The following is a 20,362-nucleotide window of genomic DNA, read 5'->3' as shown; positions in this document are numbered from 1 at the left end:
TTGTAGGTAAAAAAATGCAATAACATATGCATAGTTTTTTTTTCCAATGATAATATGCGTATAATATAGGAAATGCAGGATGATATTGGTAGAAAATTTTGTATGACAACATGTATATAGTGAAATTCTATAATTTGGTTTCTACGATAAATTTCACAAGTATAGCATAATCAAATTAAATAATTTATCATCGTCATAATATTTCTTTATCACAGATAAAAATAAATATTTTTTATGTCGTACCTAGACTTCTTGCAAATTAGGTTCACTACACACCTATTCAAGTATGTAAATTTGCTAAAATTGAACCGTTCCGAGCGCTAGAGCGCAGAATATTGTTCCGAGCACCACACATCGCGCCCAGAGTCCGCAAAAAATGGTGTTCGGTTGCCCACGTTCGATTTGTGTAGATTAGTTCTATTTAAATTCGGGGTAAATCAATTACAGATCCGTTAAATCGGTGGTCGGTTGAAAATAATCATTGTAATTGGTTTATCTCTATTTCCAATCGAGGTAGTTATGATATGGTGTGCAACAAACTGAGACCAAATCTTGTAGTAATGAAATTACTGTCAATGTAAATGAAAATTGATGGTGCATGTCCCTGTAGTAATTGGATTAACGACAACCATGCTTGGTGAAATCTTGTAGTAATCGAGTTACTGTCGACATAAATGAAAATTGATGGTGCATTAACTTGTAATAATTGCATTATTGCTAGCCTTGGTTGATGATTTCTTATAATGAGTGCATCAAGCAAGAAAAAAAAGGAAAAATAAATAAGGAGGGAGTTAATGAGGCCTAATTAGTTTACCCCAAATAATACGTGAATAAATTTTTTACTTATACATTGAATCACTCCATCCTAAATGACGGGACAAAAAAATAAAGATTTTACATGCACATCATAGTAAAAGCACAAGAATAAAAATTTTACACACAAACACAACAATACACGCCATCGCCAGATCCTCGTGACGGCTGAATGGAGTTTCTGTACTGCTAGAGGGAGCAAGAAGACAAAGCGGCGGAGTTTCTGTACTGCTAGATGCTGGAGCCGAGGTAGCACCAAATCGCTGCGACCTCGGTAGGAGCCGTATCCGGCGACGGAGCCAAAGATGGAGGTCGCCGTTCCTGTTGTCACCGCCTCACTGTCATAAACTGGGCAACGGCAGAGGTGATGAAACAAATCATAGTTTCTTGCCAATGTTACCACTCGATTGACCATCACAAACAGGATCTCCGCCATGCAAGGGAGAATAGAGAAGCACGCCAAGATGAGTGCTCAACCTAATCAAAGTCAGACTGCATAGAATTAAGAAGGATAAAGAATTCAATTAATCATAGATTGTATACAATTCTTGCAAGAAATCAAGAATCTCATTAGGAATTGCTGAGAGAACTCACCGTCCCCATGACGTCCACCTCGTTCGCCATGGGCCAGACGTCTCTTCAGCATCGATCTGAAGCAGATGTTGCGGCAGCAAGGCCTGAAGCAGTGCCTTTGCCTCAAGCGATGCCGGCCGCCGCCATCAACCGCCACGGTGTCGTCATCCTCCTCCATGGTGTGTCACCGATCTGTGGGCTGGGATGGTGGATCGATTGAGATCCGGGAAAAAAAGGAAAAAATGAAGTGGGCACGAGAGTGGTTGGTTGAGTATGGGGAAAATAGAATATATATCAGAAGTAGAGAAGTTGTTTTTATCGAAGTAAATCATTTACTCCGATAATGGTGGGAGCACGATGCGGGATGTGGGATGGGATCGAAAGGGATGTTGTTTTTATTATCGAAGTAAATCGTTTACTCCGATAACAGTACGAGTGGGATGACAGGACGTGGGGTGGGATCGTAACCAGAGAAGTTATTTTTATCGAAGTAAATCGTTTACTCCGATAACGGTAGGAGTGGGATGATGGAACGTGGGGGTGAGATCGGCCTGGCTGATATACGTTTGGCGCTTGGAATATAGGAGCGTGCAGTGCTCCAAATAGTAGTTCTAAAAATTGAAAGATAAATGAAATATATTAGAAGAGGAGGGGAGGGGGGGTATGCATTGGCGAAGATGGTGCAAATATGGAGGTGAAGATGAACAGAAACCTCTACCTTAGCCATGGCACTCACCGTTTTGTTAAGCTGAAAGAAGAGCTGGCGTTATTTCAAATTACAAGCATATTTACAATATTAATACAAATGACATGTTTTAAAATATTTGGTAAATTATTTATTGTTATAATGATAATCTTTAATCTGCTATGTTATAACTACACTAACAACAAAGTATGTTTCACGAGCACTTACCTAATGGCACTCACCGTTTTGTTAAGCTGAAAGAAGAGCTGGCATTATTTCAAATTACAAGCATATTTACAATATAAATACAAATGACACGTTTCAAAATATTTGGTAAATTATTTATTGTTATAGTGGTAATCTTTAATCTGCTATGTTATAACTACACCAACAACAAAGTATGTTTTAAGAGCACTTATTTAAGCTAATTAAATAAAATTTGAACATATTTAATAGAGAAGGTTATAGTCGCGCAAGCGCGCGACTAAATAAGCGCGCGACTAAATAAGCTAGTACATATTGAAACAAAGTTTACTTAATTCCACCGCCACAATTAATTTATATTTGATTGATCTGTGACGTATGCATATCTATGATCAGTATTACATATCTCAGGGAGCATATGTATAGCTGCACCGACAGCATTGGTCCCAAGTACCAACAACCCAAAAACAACGCGATTTGCTCTTTACACACCTACAGCTCGATCGATCGAATTTAAAATTTGCACCGATTCGTCTCGAAATCCCATTCATAACGTCACCCTTTAATTTCTTCTTTATTTCGAGATCGTATCCAAATCTCTAGCCCAAAGGGAGATCATCGTGCGTACATACATACACTTATATTGTGCACTGGAATTGTCAAATCAGTTAAAATAGATATGCTTTGTTTAATTATTTTTCCTGAGAAATCAGATTTGCCAGCTGTTCAATTATTCGGGAATGCCATGTTATAAAATAAGAAACATATATACAAGAGAAGATCTGCTGCAATTAAACTACCAGAAAACAAATCAAACTAGAGATATTGTAGAGCATATTGGCTTGTGCCGCGATCCCCCGAGTGTTATCAAATACTACATCTGTTTTATTTTATAAATCGCTTGGAAAAACTTAACAATATCAAGTAACACCAAATTAGTTTTATTGAATCTAACATTAGATATGTTTGTTTTGTATTAGAAATGTTACTGCTACCTCCGTTTCAAAATGTTTGATACCGTTGACTTCTAGTACGTGTTTGACCATTTATCTTATTTAAAAAATTTAAGTAATTATTTATTATTTTCATATCATTTGATTCATTGTTAAATATACTTTCATGTACACATATAGTTTTACATATTTCATAAATTTTTTTTCAATAAGACGAACGGTCAAATATATGCTAAAAAGTCAACGGTGTCAAACATTTTGAAACGGAGGAAGTATATAGAAATGTTACATGAAGGGAGTATATAGAAATGTTACATGAGAAATCATAACTACATTAGGTGTGTACTGAGTTGTATGCACAATAATTTTAACTTGCTATTTCATTTAAAGCTCAACACCCTATCATGCCACACTACTAGAAAAGAGCTTTTTGCGGACGGGCTAAACAGGTTTTCGCAGGCGAACAACTGGTCCGCCTGCGAAAGGAGCTCCCAGCATTAAAAAAAGATTGGCAGTCACCGCCCACGGCAGCAGCTTCCCGTTCCCATTCCCCCATCCAATCTAGTTTTTATTCCCCATCAATCCAAATCAAATTCACAAAAGCATCACAAATAGTTCACAATCAAAACAAACACATCACAAATTAACATTCATCGTCACAAATCTGGAAGGAGGGAGGAGAGACGTCGCCGCCTCCACCATCCTTGCCGTCACCGCCGGTAGCCGCCGCCGCGACCGCCCTCAGCCCTCCGCGTCATCGGATCTGGGAGGAGGGAGGGGAGGCACCGCCATCCGCCCCGCGCCTCCAGCCACCGGCCTCCCCAATTCCTCCTCCTGCTAGATCTGGGAGGGAGGGAGGGGAGCCGCCGCCGGGGTGCACGGCCTCCGGCCGGTGGCCATGTGAGGAGGAGAGGAGAGGAGAAGTGGTGGGGAAAGGGAAGGGGAGGAACGGATACTGGACTTAGAAAAAAATCGCCTCATCTCGCCTCTATTTATATTCCACACTAATTTTCGGTCCGCATACAAAAATAAAGGGCATTTTTGCAGGCGGACCGGTTAAGTGGTCCGCCTGCAAAAATAGATTTTCGCAGGCGGATAACGACCTTCACCCTGATTTATATTTTTGTATGCGGTCATTTTACTCCAAGGATCATGTCCGTCTGAAAAAAATAAGACCTCCATGTCGGGAAAAATGCCTTTTCTAGTAGTGGCACAAACGTGCAATGTAAATGGATATATGAATACAAGACCTTTGGATCTAAATATAACACTATATTGAGAGGTGTGTGTGTATGGGAACGTATAACCAATGAGAAGCATGAACCACTGTACTAGAATACATCATGAGTGTCGTTCCATCAGTGCTGGTTAGCTAGTACTACTAAGGCTGTGTTTGGTTAGCTAGTACTACTAAGGCTGTGTTTGGCAGTAAGAGATGAAAGGAAACTAATCCCTCCCACACGGAAAACAGCGTGTGTGCGCTATGCGAGTAAACAAACTGGTACTAATAGGAAGTCATCAGTGCCGATCATTTAAATGAACCAGCCCTTATGTATTCAGTGTCAGTTTTTTAATAAACCGCTACTAATAGAAGGTCATCAGTATTGGTTTTTTTTAGGTAAACCAGGCCGAGTTTAGTTCCAAACTTTTTCTTCAAACTTCCAACTTTTCCATCACATCAAAACTTTACTACACACACAAATTTTTAACTTTTCCATCACATCGTTCCAATTTCAACCAAACTTCTAATTTTAGCGTGAACTAAACACACCCCATTAAAAAACGGCTGACCAAGCCTGAAATTTTTACAATTTGGTCCTTTTTGAAAACTTATTTTACAAATAGACACCTGGGAAAACTTAAACCGGAAATAGTCTTTTTTGGGGCGCCAGAGTGGCTGGCGCCGTACCCCAACATGGCGGCGCCAGCCACACTGGCGCCGTGCCCGTGCCACCGTGGCACTAGGGCTATCGTGGAGGTGCTGACTGCGCAGAAAGGGGGCGCCAGCCACACTAGCGCCGCCCCTCATACCACGGCGCCAGCATAGCTGGCGCGCCCCTCCTCTGTGCCTTAAACCCCGTGGGCCCCACCACCTTTCTCCTCCCCACTCCCATTTTCGCCATTCCCAGCCCGAGCAGCGAGCTGCTGTTCTTCTCCCTCTCTCTCCCCCTCACCTCTCCACCTCAAATCCACTCAATTTGAAGCCGTTTTTCGCGGGATTTGTTGTGGAAATCGAAGAGAAAGGTAGACTCCTTCATTCCCCCTTCTTTTTTTTCATTTTTATTGGTTGAATTTGTAGATCGGTGGGTAACCCTAGAACCCCTTTTTTACCCAAATTTGTGATTTTTAGCATTTGTTCTTAGGATTGGCTTGTTGTAGTGCTACATGTTTGCAATGTACTCATTGGTGTCATGATTTTTTTAACCATATATGTGGTAATGTTAATTTTTGGATGGTTTGGTTGGATGGATGGATGAAAAATTATGGTTGAGGCATGACGGAGGTTTGGGTTGTATGATAGAGTATTTGTAATATTTCGATGTGTAATGCAGTAGTAAACTTGTTGATAGTTGTAGGTGGATTAAATATTTTTTTGGAGTAGTAGCTTTGGGACAATTTAAGTTATGCATTAGTTATAATATGTCGGTTTGGACTACGTTTAGGAATGAAGATTTAATTTTTGTTGCAAAGTTACATTTGATTTTTTGGTGTAGATGGATAGACTTGTTCGTGTTTACTACGGTGGTAGAGTGGTGGAACCTTATGTTGGTGGACATGTTGAGTTTGAGGATATGTCATTGAAGACCATTTTTTTTCCCACCCACCCAACTCTAGATGAACTAAGGTCACGAGTGAAAGAAGTTCTTGGATGGACCGAGGATAATGTAGAGATTCGTTTTTATGGGAGATACGATGTTGGTCAAGGGCATAAGTATATATTAAATGTGATAGGTCAGTTGGAATGGGAAGTTTACTTTGATTTGGTAAAAGAGTCTCAGTTTAGATCTCTAGAGGTGTTTGCATCAAAGTTAGTTCGTACCGTAGAAAATTTGGATCTAAACAAATCTCCTTCTTATCATTACGTTGAGAAGAATTTTGTGACATATTATTCTCGTCGTGGAGGGGGTGCAAGTAAGAGTGAGTTGGTACGAGAAGACTTGGAGGGGGAAGGAGAGAAGAAGAGACCTTTGCTTGGAAATGATTTATGGGAGGCAGGACCATCAAAGAGACATTGCGGTACTGATGATGTGGATGCAGTGAGGGTGATGAAAAGGGAGTTAGTACAAGAGGGGCTTGATCTAAGTGAACATTTGTCGGCGAGTGTTCATTGGTCGTCGTACGGAGTCAACCCTGAATACCCGACAGAAGTAGCAGGCCAATATGTGAATCCAGATGATTACTTTGATGTCGAATTGAGTGGTGGTCACGATTCTGTCTCAGTAGAAGTCAATAGAGATGATGTTGACGAGGAGGCAAGTGTTGAGCAATATGATGTTGAATTTGCTGAAGACTCTGATAATGACCGTCCATTCCCTCCACTTACTAATAATGACAAGTTAGCATTAGAGGAATGTCGTGCGTTTGAGAAGGTGTTTGGGAGGAAGCCGGACATTCATGAGTTTAGGGACCTAACACATGCCCATGGTGCACTACTAGATGGCGGCATCAACCTAGATCAGTTGCCAGAACCATTCCAGGTGGATGGTCTCAGAAAGGGTTTAGAGTTCCCATCCATGGTCGCATTGAAGCTATGGCTCCAGGAGTACGCCATCGTGCACCATCGTCCATACCGTGTTGTCAATTCTGCCGCAAATAGGAGGTACACTGTTAAATGTGAAAATCCACGGTGGAAATGGAAGGTCCATACAACTAAGAGGTCTAGTGGCACGTGGAGGATATCACGGGTAGGAAAGGAACATAGTTGTGCTACTGCCGAAGGTTCAGGGAGCCACCGGCAACTGACATCAAAGTTCATAGCAAATAGGTTATGCAATGCCATAAAACTGCAACCTACACTCTCTGCTTCTGTGTTAGCTTTGTATATATTTGAGGTTTTCCAGTATAGGGTGAAGTATGGCAAGGCTTGGAGGGCACGAGAGGAGGCTATGAAGCTCATTTACGGTGAATGAGGTGAAGCGTATGTCCGTTTGCCCACTTTGCTGCAAGCCATTAAGCAGAGGAATCCCAGTATGGTCTACCATATCGATACTCATCCTGATAGGGTTGTCAACGTTGATGGAGTGACCAAGAAAATTTTTATGCGTGCATTCTGGTGCTTTGGTCCTTCCATTGAGGCTTTTAAACATTGTAGGCCAGTACTAGCTATAGATGCAACCTTCCTAACTGGGAAATACGGTGGTGCCTTGATGACTGCATTATCAGCTGATGCAGAGGACCAACTTGTACCTTTAGCTTTTGCCTTGGTGGAGAAAGAGAATTCACGAGACTGGTGCTGGTTTATCGATCTTGTCCGACGGGTTGTGGTTGGGCCGCATAGGGAGGTTTGTATTATCTCAGATCGACATGCTGGTATAATGAATGCCATGATGACTCCTGTTCCAGGATTGCCATCGGTTCACCACCGGTGGTGCATGAGGCACTTCAGTGCTAATTTCCACAAGGCCGGTGCGGACAAGCATCAGACAAAAGAGCTCCTAAGGATATGTCAGATTGACGAGAAGTGGATATTTGAGAGGGATGTTGAGGCACTAAGGCAGCGTATTCCCGAAGGTCCTCGTAAATGGCTTGAAGATGAGTTGTTGGATAAAGATAAGTGGTCTCGTGCATACGATAGAAATGGCCGCCGGTGGGGTTACATGACAACCAACATGGCCGAACAGTTCAATAGCGTGCTAGTTGGTGTTCGTAAGCTTCCAGTGACGGCCATCGTATCATTTACGTTCATGAAGTGCAATGACTACTTTGTGAACAGACATGATGAAGCATTGAAGCGAGTCCAGTTAGGGCAGCGTTGGTCCACCAAGGTTGACAGTAAGATGAAGGTGCAAGAAAGTAAGGCGAACAAACACACTGCAAGGTGTTTCGATAAGCAGAAAAAGACATACGAGGTCACAGAGAGGGGTGGTATAACGCGTGGTGGTGTTAGATTCGGCGCAAGAGCCTTCAAAGTTGAAGGTGAGGGGAACTCATGTTCTTGCCAAAGGCCATTGCTCTACCATATGCCTTGCTCACATCTTATACACGTTTATCTGATTCATGCAATTGATAAGGAATCTCTCAACCGAATGCCGTATCAGTTCTCTTCAAGAGCCATTGTGAACACATGGGCAAGTCGCTTTGAGCCATACCTCGACCCCACACAGTGGCCATCGTACAATGGTGAAGAATTTGTTGCTGACCCAAATTTGAAGATTAAAACAAGAGGGAAGAGGAGATTGAAACGATTCAAGAACGAAATGGACTCGGGTCTGGGTGGTTCTGGAAGGAAACCACCTTCATGCGTTCAACTTGATGCTGCGCCGGTGCAAAATAGATGCTCGTTGTGTCACCAGGAGGGTCACAAGAAAACTAAGTGTCCTAAGCGTCCAAAAAAGAAGAAGTCCAAAAAAATTTTAAGTGTTAGGGAGGTAAATATTTTGTTTTCCTACTCATGTTCTCGCATTCATTTTCTTTTAATATATGTCACATTGGTAACTAACGGTGAATTTATTACTTTTTCATGTAGGATGGCCGAGGAGGGACAACCGCCGACTTACCCAGCCTTGGAGGCGTACTACGAGGCCCGTCATCGCGGGAATGCGATCGAGGCGGGGAGGGTATGAATCGGCATTGATTCACTTGTGCATAAGTATCGGTAGCGTGTATTTGACATTATATTAACTAATTGATTTACAATTGCTAATGCAGGTACTTCAACCGCTCCGAGTCAGAGCTCATGCCCCCCCAGTGTTCGACGATAGGTACATCCCGTACCTAAGGGCTGCCGGGTTGCTCGGGGTGGCCTTGGTCGTGAGCAGAGGAATGCCAGTGTTCAACGCTCCTGCGTTGACAGCACTTGTGGACAGATGGAGGCCTGAGACACACAGCTTCCACCTCCCCAGTGGTGAGATGACCATCACTCTACAGGATGTGGCTATGATCTTGGCCCTCCCATTACGGGGGCATGCCGTGACGGGCAGGACAGACTCCTGGATGGCATGCACAAGTGCAGCAGCTGTTTGGCATTCCACTGAACATTGAGCAAGGGCAAGGGGGGAAGAAGAAGCAGAATGGAATACCCCTGTCTTGGCTGAGTCAGAACTTCTCACATCTTGACGACGATGCTGAGCCATGGCGTGTTGAGTGTTATGCCCGTGCATACATCTTGCACTTGTTGGGAGGGGTTCTGTTTCCTGATGCTAGGGGTGACATTGCTTCAGCGATATGGATTCCTTTGGTCGCCAACCTTGGTGATCTGGGCCGTTTCAATTGGGGGTCAGCAGTGTTGGCGTGGACATATAGACAGCTCTGTGAGGCCTGTTGTCGTCAGGCACCATCATCCAACATGAGTGGTTGTGTGCTATTGATTCAGATGTGGATGTGGTTAAGACTACCGGTTGGAAGGCCTAAGTGGAGGCAAAGCTTCACTCCTTGGCCCTACAATGAGCCAGACATGGAGAAGATAGTGGCCTACCTTTTTAAGAGTACTGCCACTGCACATGCTCACCGGGATGTGGCATACAAGCATTATGTCAATGAGATGGACTGCTTGCAGCCTCAACATGTAAGTACTTCCAATATCACTTCTAGTTAGACATTTACTTCTTTAATTGAGATACTAACCAACGACATCTCTTCAACTTTTGCAGATTGAGTGGTTACCATACCACACAAATGAGGCTTCAAGCCTGACCCTGAACTCGATGTGCAATCGAGACTCTGACTATTTCATGTACCAGTGCCCATTGATTTGTTTCTGGGCAGTTGAGTACCACCTTCCGCACCTTGTCATGCGACAGTTCGGGAAGAAACAAGATTGGCCGGTTGAGGACATCTCAACTGGAGTTGAATTACACAAGTAAATATTTCTTATCTTTGTTTGCTTTCATTGTCAATGTTCAATTTTGTACCATTTAACCCTTGTCGATACTCACTACTGTTTCATCACCTTCTACTTGTCTAGGTATGACAGGGTGAGAACAAAGAAGGTGAAAGACTGGGGGCTAGAGCATAATAGATACATTGATGAATGGAGAACAGCCAGAAGGAATGATAGGTACATCGAGACTATACACCAAAATCATCTTTTCTCAGAGTACCTTCGTTGGCTGCATAGGACATATAGACTGTTCCTCCGCCCTACTTGGACGGAAGCCGACATAGAGGATGATCGCGACTCCGATGAGAGGCGGAATCCCTATGATGTCCGGACTAGAGTTGGATATCAAATGGAGCACGCCCCACTTAGAGACAGAGTCGTAAGTTTTCTTGCATTTGTCAAAGTTACTTCCATTTGCACCCTAGACCCTAACATATATCTTTTCACGCTTTCAGTCGAGAAAGCTCCTCAGGAGTGTGAATGAAATGGGGCATGCCCTCCAAGCTCCGAGGGGTGGTGAGGACACGGAGAACACGCTCCGCAATGTTTTAGAGGTAAAATTTATTTAGCACTTTGCATTACTTGAGTTATGCCTAACAAACTTCTTTTTTTTTTTGAAATGCAGAAAGTTCGTCAAAGGTGCCGGAAACTTGCAGCAAGATTAGGTTGCAGGTCGGTTGGATTGGACGACGTGTACCAACCGGGGAGACTACCACCACCACTACCTCAATCCGCGCGTCCAAGTACTGCTCGACACTCTATCAGGATAGAAGAGCGTGAAGGAGTTGGTGGCTCGTCGTCGTCACGCATTAAGCAAGGGAGGGGAAAGGGGAAGGCGCCGGCTCCACCTAGCGACGACGATGACGATGAGGACGAGGAGGATGAGGACTACGTCGCACCAGACGCCGAGGAGATAGACATGTCACAGCTTCCCGACGCGCCTCAGGGGACGCAACCCACGCAATACAACTTGCGATCCACTCGGGCAGCGAAAAGGAGGTAAAATGAGCTTACCATTCTCAAATGTTATTTGATTTCCCTTATTTTGTTTTTAAAATGTTTTAAACATTGGATTTTCAAATGTAGGTACACTCCGGGCTCGCAAGCAATTCGGCGCCAACGGAAGAAGTAATTTATATGAAGTTAATCTATTGGTTGGTAGTATGACATATGTGGTGCACTGTGATATAAAATGTGATGGACTATGTGAGGACTATGTGATGGACTTTTGACATTGTTTCATGTGTGGAATATAGGATGGACTTTTTGCATTGTTTGATGTGTGGGATATGTGATGGACTTTTGGCATTGTTTGATGTGTGGAATATGTGATGGACTATCTGAGGACTATGTGATGGACTTTTGGCATTGTGATTTGTGCAATTGGAACCTGTTTTAGTCTGTACGAATCTGTGAATTGTGATTTGAATTGCGAACTATGAATTGGTACATTTGTGCAATATGGATCTTCAATTTGCAGGGAGGCAGAGGGCGGCGCCAACCACCCTGGCGCCGAGGTTGGGAAGGGCGGCGCCAGCCAGTGCCGCGAGGCAGAAGGGTTTCGGGCTGGGGGAGGGCGGCGCCAGCTACCCTGGCGCCGTGGTCCATGAGGGCGGCGCCAGCCGAGGCCCGGAGGCAAAAGGGCTTCGATGGGGGGAGGAGGGGGGCGCCAGCCACCCTGGCGCCGCGGTCGGGGGGGCGCCAGCCATTGCCTGGAGGCAGAACAGACTTGGCGAAAATTTTGGGGGGGGGGCGGAGAAAGTTGGTGGGGCCCGCAGAGGAGGGGCGCGCCAGCCATGCTGGCGCCGTGTTATGAGGGGCGGCGCCACTTTGGCTGGCGCCCCCTTCGGCCTAGTCAGCACCTCCACGACAGCCCTATTGCCACGGTGGCACGGGCACGGCGCCAGTGTGGCTGGCGCCGCCATGTTGGGGTACGGCGCCAGCCACTCTGGCGTCCCAAAAAGGACCATTTCCGGTTTAAGTTTTCCCAGGGGTCTATTTATAAAATAAGTTTTCAAAAAGGACCAAAATGTAAAAATTTCAGCTGACCAAGCTGAGCTCATCCATCAAGCAAACCAAGACGATGGGAATAAAAAGCAGCTAATAAAAATGAAAAGCTGGTGCATCTCTCTATCGCTCTCCGTCTCTCCTCCTCCCTCTCATTCTCCATCTCAACCTACCGACCGTCGCTACGACGAGTGGAGACGGAGAGCTCCTGCTCTGTTTGCACCATTGATAGCCTTCCCCCTCCCCTCTCTCAGTCTCGCTAGAGTTGCCACCGCCGTTGCCTCGTCTCCCAAGTTCAGTACCGATTTAGGAACGGGCACTAATGAGGCTTCCCAACTGGCACTGATGACATATTTTATAGGAGTAAACAATTCATACACATACTTCAATAGAGTTAATTCTTTTTAGATTATGCATTATTTTCGGATAGCTGACCATTTTAAGGAGAATGTGCCTCATTCAAAGGGGAAACAAAACCAAACCTAACAGTGCGTACTTAATTAAGGACATTTAGACAAAATCCACAAATACAACAACACTAATCAAACTAAACTAAATTAAAACAAACGCAAAAGCAGGATAACAAAGCTCAACACTCAACTCCACCCAGGGGCGTCGAAGGACTTGGCCTCCCTCAATCTTGGTAAAATTGCAATATATTTCCTGCAGCTTTTGTGAAATTTTAAAAGATTAATATTATTGGCCCCCCAACAATAAAATGAAATTTAGTGTTTCTTGCTCCGTTGGTAACTCCACCAAACATGCTACTCTCATCCCAGGCATTGTAGCTCCAACTAAAAATCTGAAGAAACAAAAAAGACTCCCCAAACACTAGCAATGACTCTACATTATCGTCATCACACCATCACCATTGTGATTGATGGACTTGGACATCACATGGAAGCACTAGAGGAAGAACAATAGTCCAACCCGCGTCAAAGCATAACTCATCTAGACTAATGTTATCATTGCCATTGTACATCACATCCCACCAATATTGCAGGTTTGACTTCACGACCACCAGTCTCAGTGAGGCATGGCTAAGCCACACTAGTGAGCCCTACAGACTAAACATCTTGTTACTCCACGCTGGAGCGAAATGCGACTTATGGGGCCTGACATGAGCCATCGTTGGCTCATTGCAGAGCTCATATCCGTGCAGTAGCTTACACTTCCCCAAAATACAACAGTCAGACACTGCCTATAACCAAGCATACCTTCGAAGATTTCAGCCATTCAATACCATGCATGCCACAACCAAAGAATTGACAAAACACAGTGACGGATTTTCATGATGACACCATTAGGAAGGACCCAATGCAAAAAACCATCATCGCCGACCAACGCTATATTAGATTTTCACTTGAAGAATCTAAACATGACAATATGGGAGGAATAATGAAGATAGCTCCAAGGAGGGCACAACACATGCAGGCTTCACCGTCGAGGCTTATGCCCTAGCCTCCACCGACCTACCATTGTGAGAGCAGCCTAATACAGCTGAACATACTCGGGGCTCACGTGTGTCCTTGCAACCACTGTTGCCATCATCATCGCAATGCACCAAGGTGTTTATCCATCCACATGCAGGATGCTGCCACACCTTTAGTCGGCTTTTACTGTTCCACCTCCAACTGCCAGGTAGCCTCCTTGCGGGTGGCATCAGATACTGCACCCATGACGCCGACAACCGTATCCACGAGCCTACAACCATGCATACAATCAAATTCAGCCATGCCCCATCCCATCTGTTGTGCTCATGAGTCTATTTTGCCTGGTCACGCAGCCATGAGGTAAGATATATCCATGAAGGCCCTAGATCAAACTATGCTCCATAGACCCACCACAATTGCACCTCATTGCAGCCGTCTGCCACTGCCGTCATTGACTGAGCTTTGGCCTTGACGGTACATATCTTTATGTCTTTCCTAGTGGCACAATGTCTTCTCACCGTCGATCCCCCATTGTCTCCCTTGTTGATTAATGGGTTCGTGTGGCCCCACCACCGCCGTCCCACAGTTCACTAGGATTCCAGTGGCTGCACAGCGATGGCAGAGGCAAACAGAGGAGTAGAGGACGTGTGGCGATAGGGTTAGGTGTCCTGCCTACACTAGTATGGAACATGTAATCCATGACGGGCCACATGCCTTATCTCTATCTCTATCGGGTGGATCTCATCAATGGTGGGTTAACATCCGACCGTGGTAAAGTCATAAAGCCATCTATGGCGGGTGGTAAAACACCAACCGATACTAATGATATCATGTGTGATGGGTAGCTATTTTAACCCATCACAGCTGACCTTCATTGGTGACCGTTAAAGTAACTACCCATCACAGATGTTGATATTGGGGAATAAAATTCAGTTTACACTGTACCATCTGTCACTGATGTACATTACAAGTAAAAGGAAAAAACAAAAATGGCATGTGTCTCTCGTTGCCATCGCATTCGTCACAATCTCAAAAAAAACACATGGATCTCAATCATCACAATCACACATTTTTTAGGAGAAATATATCACAATCACACATTTCTTTCATGAGAAATATATCACAATCACACATTTTTGAGGAGAAATATAACATAGTACAGTAGAGCAGCAACTGAACTACATGGAGCAACTTGCATTTTTCAGGAGTAATGTTGTGCTTGACGTAGCATTTTGGCGTAGTAACTCGATGGCACGTGAAATGAGACAGACCATTAGAACAATACATGACTAACGTACCAAGTGCTAACTATTACATACTTGAAAAATATATTTATTTATTTAAAGAAACTTTCATATAGAAAAATTTTGCACGAAATGCACAGGTTAGCATATCGGGAAGTGTGCTTACTGAAAACATGGAAGTTACTGATTTGGGTAAAAACTCATGACAGATAGAACACTAGGGGGAGGGGGTACATGACAAAGGACTCTCCATGGTGGCGATGAGATTCTAATGCCGCAATGGATCTAAGGGCGGCCGTCGTGGTGGTGAATTGCCTGCCATTATGCTAGAGTTCGTGGCAGTAGAGCTCACCATTGTCATCGTGCTTGTCTCCGTGTCGTAATGTTCCTGTTAGTGTGCTCTTCATAATCACCGTGCATAGATGCTCGTCGATGTGTCCATTCCTACTCTTCCCATATATAGCCAGTGCTCGAGGGTGGAGGAGATGGCAATCGGCGCTCGGGGGTGGGGGGTGGGGGTGGGGAAGGGCTTGGGGAATGAGGAGTAGCTCCCAGCCGGCCAGCTATCACAAATGATCTTTGATGGTTTATAACTTTAACCCATTATAGATTAGATAAAGCCACTTCCACGACAGGCCTTCTCCTGTAACCAAATATGAGGTCTTGCGAGACGGGTTGCTCTAACCTATCACACGTGACCCGTCACCACAATATCTAGTTTTATAGTAGTAGGCGTCTTTCTCGAACAACGCGGGGTAAACGTTTAAAATAACCCTATAATTATAGTCCGTACGTATATTTTTTGAGATCCGAGCAATGAGTAAAAGTTTTAAATACTTAGCTACATATTAACGTTCACCAGTAAAATTACACCAACATGTAATCAAACAACAAAGCAAAATGTGGTCAGATTAAATCAGGTGAGTATTATCGGTGGCCCGAGTAACGCAAGTAGGGCGTGGGGAGCTATCCAGACAAGCAAACAAACAACTATATGGGTCCCGGCTTAAAACATGTAGGGTAGGCAAGTGTACTCTCTCTGTTCTCTCGAGTAGCAATCAAAGCTAACACTTGTTCTCTCTTAATGTTTTTTTTCTTGACATTAATCCTACCTAGTATATTTTAAAATAAATGATGAGATTGGTTTTTAACCATTTGTTTTTCTCAAAAAATAGTGTATATATAAATAATATATAAAAATCACTTCGGTGAAAACCATTTAATAGAAGAAGCTTTAAGAAAAAACAAGTAAACATATTTTTAAAATTTTATAATAATTAATACTCCCTCCGTTTTTTAATAGATGACGCCATTGACTTTTTCTCACATATTTGACCATTCGTCTTATTAGAAAAATTTACATAATTACAATTTATTTTGTTATGAGTTGTTTTATCACTCATAGTACTTTAAGTGTGATTTATATCATATATATTTGCATAAAATTTTTGAATAAGACGAATGGTCAAACATGTGACAAAAAGTCAACGGCGTTATCTATTAAAAAACGGAGGTAGTAATTAATTAATCATAAACAAATGTCTTATCTCGTTTTACTTTCAACGGAGCGGAGTTACCACACGTCCACCCCCAAAACGAACTCTGCCTAAATGTAGTACTACCTCCATTATAAAATATAAGCATTTTTTGTCTAGATTTAAAGCTAAAAATGCTTATATTTTTGGGACGGAGGGAGTATATAGCACTATAGGCCTATTTAGATCCCTAGTAAAATTTTACACCCTGTCACATCGAGTGTTTGGACACAAACATAAAGTATTAAATATAAAAAAATAACTAATTATACAGATTGCGTGTAAATTGCGAGACAAATCTTTTAAGCCTAATTACATCATGATTTGACAATGTTGTGCTACAGTAAACATTTACTAATAATAGATTAATTAGGCTTAATAAATTTATCTCGCGGTTTACAGGTGGATTCTGTAATTTATTTTGTTATTAGACTATATTTAATATTTCAAATGTGTGCCTGTATATCTGATGTGGCACGCAAAAACTTTACACTTCTGGATCTAAATACAAGTCGAAAAATGATGAATAATTATATACCGTTGTTTTCAAAATGTTAAATGGTATATTACTACTCCCTCCGTACTCGTAAAGTAAGTTGTTTTGGACAGCGACATGGTCTCTAAAATACAACTTTGACTTCTTATTTCTATAAAAATATTTAATAAAAAGTGATATATGTATATTTTTATGAAAGTATTTTTCAAGACAAATCTATTCATATAATTTTACATTTTCAAATTCAACAACTTGAGAGTGATTTATGATTTATATTTGTAAAGTTTGATTTAAACATTATACGAAACAACTTTCTTTACGAGTAGTACGGAGGGAGTACACGTGACATATCCACATTTTCATCATCCTTTTATTTTAGGCCATTCTGGTCACCCCTATAAATACCACCTCCACCCAATCCTTCCCACCCCACTTCATCACAAGCCAAACAGCCCAACTCCCGAGCTCGAGCCACACAAGCAAAACCACAAACACCTTGTGTCCGCCATGGCAATGGCCACCGCCACCGCCTCCTCCTGCGTCGACGCCACGTGGTGGGCGTACGCCCTCCCGGCGCTCCTCGGCGCCGACACCCTCTGCGCCCACCCGGCGCTGCTCGCCGGCGCCGTCCTCCTGGCCTTCGCCACCGCCGCGGTGCTCGCCTGGGCCGCGTCCCCCGGCGGGCCGGCGTGGGCGCACGGCCGCGGCCGCCTCGGCGCGACGCCCATCGAGGGGCCCCGGGGGCTCCCCGTGTTCGGCAGCATCTTCGCGCTCTCCCGGGGCCTCCCGCACCGCGCGCTCGACGCGATGTCGCGCGACGCGGCGGCGCCACGGGCGAGGGAGCTCATGGCGTTCTCCGTCGGGGAGACGCCGGCGGTGGTGTCGTCGTGCCCGGCGACGGCGAGGGAGGTGCTCGCGCACCCGTCGTTCGCCGACCGCCCGCTGAAGCGCTCGGCGCGGGAGCTGCTGTTCGCGCGCGCCATCGGGTTCGCCCCCAGCGGCGAGTACTGGCGCCTCCTCCGCCGCATCGCCTCCACCCACCTCTTCTCCCCTCGCCGCGTCGCCGCGCACGAGCCGGGGCGCCAGGCCGACGCCACGGCGATGCTGTCCGCCATGGCCGCCGAGCAGTCCGCCACCGGCGCCGTCGTGCTCCGCCCCCACCTCCAGGCCGCCGCGCTCAACAACATCATGGGCAGCGTGTTCGGCCGGCGCTACGACGTCTCCTCCTCCTCCGGCGCCGCCGCCGACGAGGCCGAGCAGCTCAAGAGCATGGTGCGCGAGGGGTTCGAGCTCCTCGGCGCGTTCAACTGGTCCGACCACCTCCCATGGCTCGCCCACCTCTACGACCCCAACCACGTCGCCCGCCGCTGCGCCGCGCTCGTCCCCCGCGTCCAGGCGTTCGTCCGCGGCGTCATCCGCGACCACCGCCTCCGCCGCGACTCCTCCTCCACCGCCGCCGACAATGCCGACTTCGTCGACGTCCTCCTCTCCCTCGAGGCCCACGAGAACCTCGCCGAGGACGACATGGTCGCCGTCCTCTGGGTAAAAAAAAAAAAAAAAAAACAAATTCTACTCAAACATTTCAAACTCAAATGTTTTTTTAAAAATGTTTTTGTGTATTTTGGCAGGAGATGATATTTCGTGGGACGGACACGACGGCGTTGGTGACGGAGTGGTGCATGGCGGAGGTGGTGAGGAACCCGGCGGTGCAGGCGAGGCTGAGGGCGGAGGTGGACGCGGCGGTGGGCGGCGACGGGTGTCCCAGCGACGGCGACGTGGCGCGGATGCCGTACCTGCAGGCGGTGGTGAAGGAGACGCTGAGGGCGCACCCGCCGGGGCCGCTGCTGAGCTGGGCGCGGCTGGCCACCGCCGACGTGGGGCTCGCCAACGGCATGGTGGTGCCGGCGGGCACGACGGCGATGGTGAACATGTGGGCCATCACCCACGACGGCGAGGTGTGGGCCGACCCGGAGGCGTTCGCGCCGGAGCGGTTCATCCCGTCGGAGGGCGGCGCCGACGTCGACGTCCGCGGCGGCGACCTCCGCCTGGCGCCGTTCGGCGCCGGGCGCCGCGTCTGCCCCGGCAAGAACCTCGGCCTCGCCACCGTCACCCTCTGGGTCGCCCGCCTCGTCCACGCCTTCGACTGGTTCCTCCCCGACGGCTCGCCGCCGGTGTCCCTCGACGAGGTCCTCAAGCTCTCCCTCGAGATGAAGACCCCTCTCGCCGCCGCCGCCACCCCCCGCCGCCGCCGCGCCGCCTGATCTCGCCGACCACGTCTTACCTACGCTAATTAAGCTTCGTTTTAGTCTCGTCTTCCTCCTTGAGCTTGCAAGAGACTAGGGTTTGATGACGTCATCCGATGATCGTGCTTAGTTCCAATTTTGGCAGCTGCGTGTGTGGAGCTAAGCCACGAACAGATATATAATTAATCTCATATATATATATGTAGATGATTAATTATGTATGTATGTATGAATGAATGTAATTAGGGCTTGATTTGTGTGACGAACATGTCGCGTCGTCATCATTTTGATAAATGGCTGGCTGTAGCTAGCTACCTCGCCCCCCATTATATTTGTACCAGTTGATGTAACGTGACGTAACGTAATGTAATGTAATGTAATGTAATGTAATGTTTGATCATGGATTAATTAATTATTACTAATCATGCCGTGTGAGCTTGTGAGATGTTTATTGGTAATTAAAGGATTGATGATTTGTGCGTTTTGTTATATCTGATCTTAATTCATTCGATATGGTCGATTTGAATGCCTTATAACTTCATTTCTTCTAAACTAAGTGCCAATGGAGGTTGGCTCTCAACATTTCACGAACTATATCTAATTTGAACATATCGCATCTAAAATCTGACATTCGTATACAAAAGATAAGTTTATAGGATTCAGATGGAATATCTAGTCCAGATGCTTGTGCTATATGTATGTTTGTGCTATATGTGGAGTGTATATTGCAAAACTAACTTAGCTTGTAGGTGTTAATTACTCCTCATTTTGTTTTATATTACAAGTCATTTTGACTTTTCAAAGTTTGACCAATTTATAAAAAATATAGTACATCTAACATTGAATATATTTTGATAGATTTTTTATAAATCACATGACTTATAATATGAAACGGATGAAGTGGTTATAATGATACAGAAGGAGAACTTTGTTTTAATTTAGGTAATACTCTAGTAACATTGAAGACAGAACTGTTATAAGGTAATAACCATTTGACCACCGTCCAACTTCATGGTGCAGACCTAATCAAGAGACACACGGTAAGCAATCCTATTTAATTTATTAAGCTAAATTAATGTGCTTGTAGAAATATTTTAGTACTTGCACATGTATAAGTACTAGTAGTTCTTTCTAGAC

General features: G+C 45.0%; 3 protein-coding genes across 3 annotated transcripts; all 3 read left to right on the top strand.

The window, feature by feature from the left end:
* The first annotated feature begins 9,001 nt into the window (after positions 1 to 9,001).
* Positions 9,002 to 10,751, top strand: LOC136353541 (protein MAIN-LIKE 1-like). Its single transcript, XM_066304548.1, has 3 exons — positions 9,002 to 9,952; positions 10,038 to 10,246; positions 10,352 to 10,751. Exons 1-3 carry the CDS (start codon positions 9,734 to 9,736, stop codon positions 10,749 to 10,751), a joined length of 828 nt encoding a protein of 275 aa, XP_066160645.1. The 5' UTR covers positions 9,002 to 9,733.
* LOC136353782 (uncharacterized) lies at positions 10,729 to 11,538 on the top strand. The gene is made up of 3 exons (XM_066305006.1): positions 10,729 to 10,821; positions 10,893 to 11,266; positions 11,354 to 11,538. Exons 1-3 carry the CDS (start codon positions 10,753 to 10,755, stop codon positions 11,397 to 11,399), a joined length of 489 nt encoding a protein of 162 aa, XP_066161103.1. The 5' UTR covers positions 10,729 to 10,752; the 3' UTR covers positions 11,400 to 11,538.
* Positions 11,539 to 17,392: 5,854 nt separating this feature from the next.
* On the top strand, positions 17,393 to 19,665 carry LOC4348574 (cytochrome P450 78A11-like). The gene is made up of 2 exons (NM_001423023.1): positions 17,393 to 18,524; positions 18,611 to 19,665. Exons 1-2 carry the CDS (start codon positions 17,490 to 17,492, stop codon positions 19,241 to 19,243), a joined length of 1,668 nt encoding a protein of 555 aa, NP_001409952.1. The 5' UTR covers positions 17,393 to 17,489; the 3' UTR covers positions 19,244 to 19,665.
* Positions 19,666 to 20,362: the final 697 nt, after the last annotated feature.

This window comes from Oryza sativa, chromosome 10, assembly GCF_034140825.1.
Source record: "Oryza sativa Japonica Group chromosome 10, ASM3414082v1".
NCBI classification, from domain to species: Eukaryota; Viridiplantae; Streptophyta; class Magnoliopsida; order Poales; family Poaceae; genus Oryza; species Oryza sativa.
Note: the sequence above shows the minus strand (reverse complement) of the source record. Positions and strands in the feature narration are given on the sequence as shown.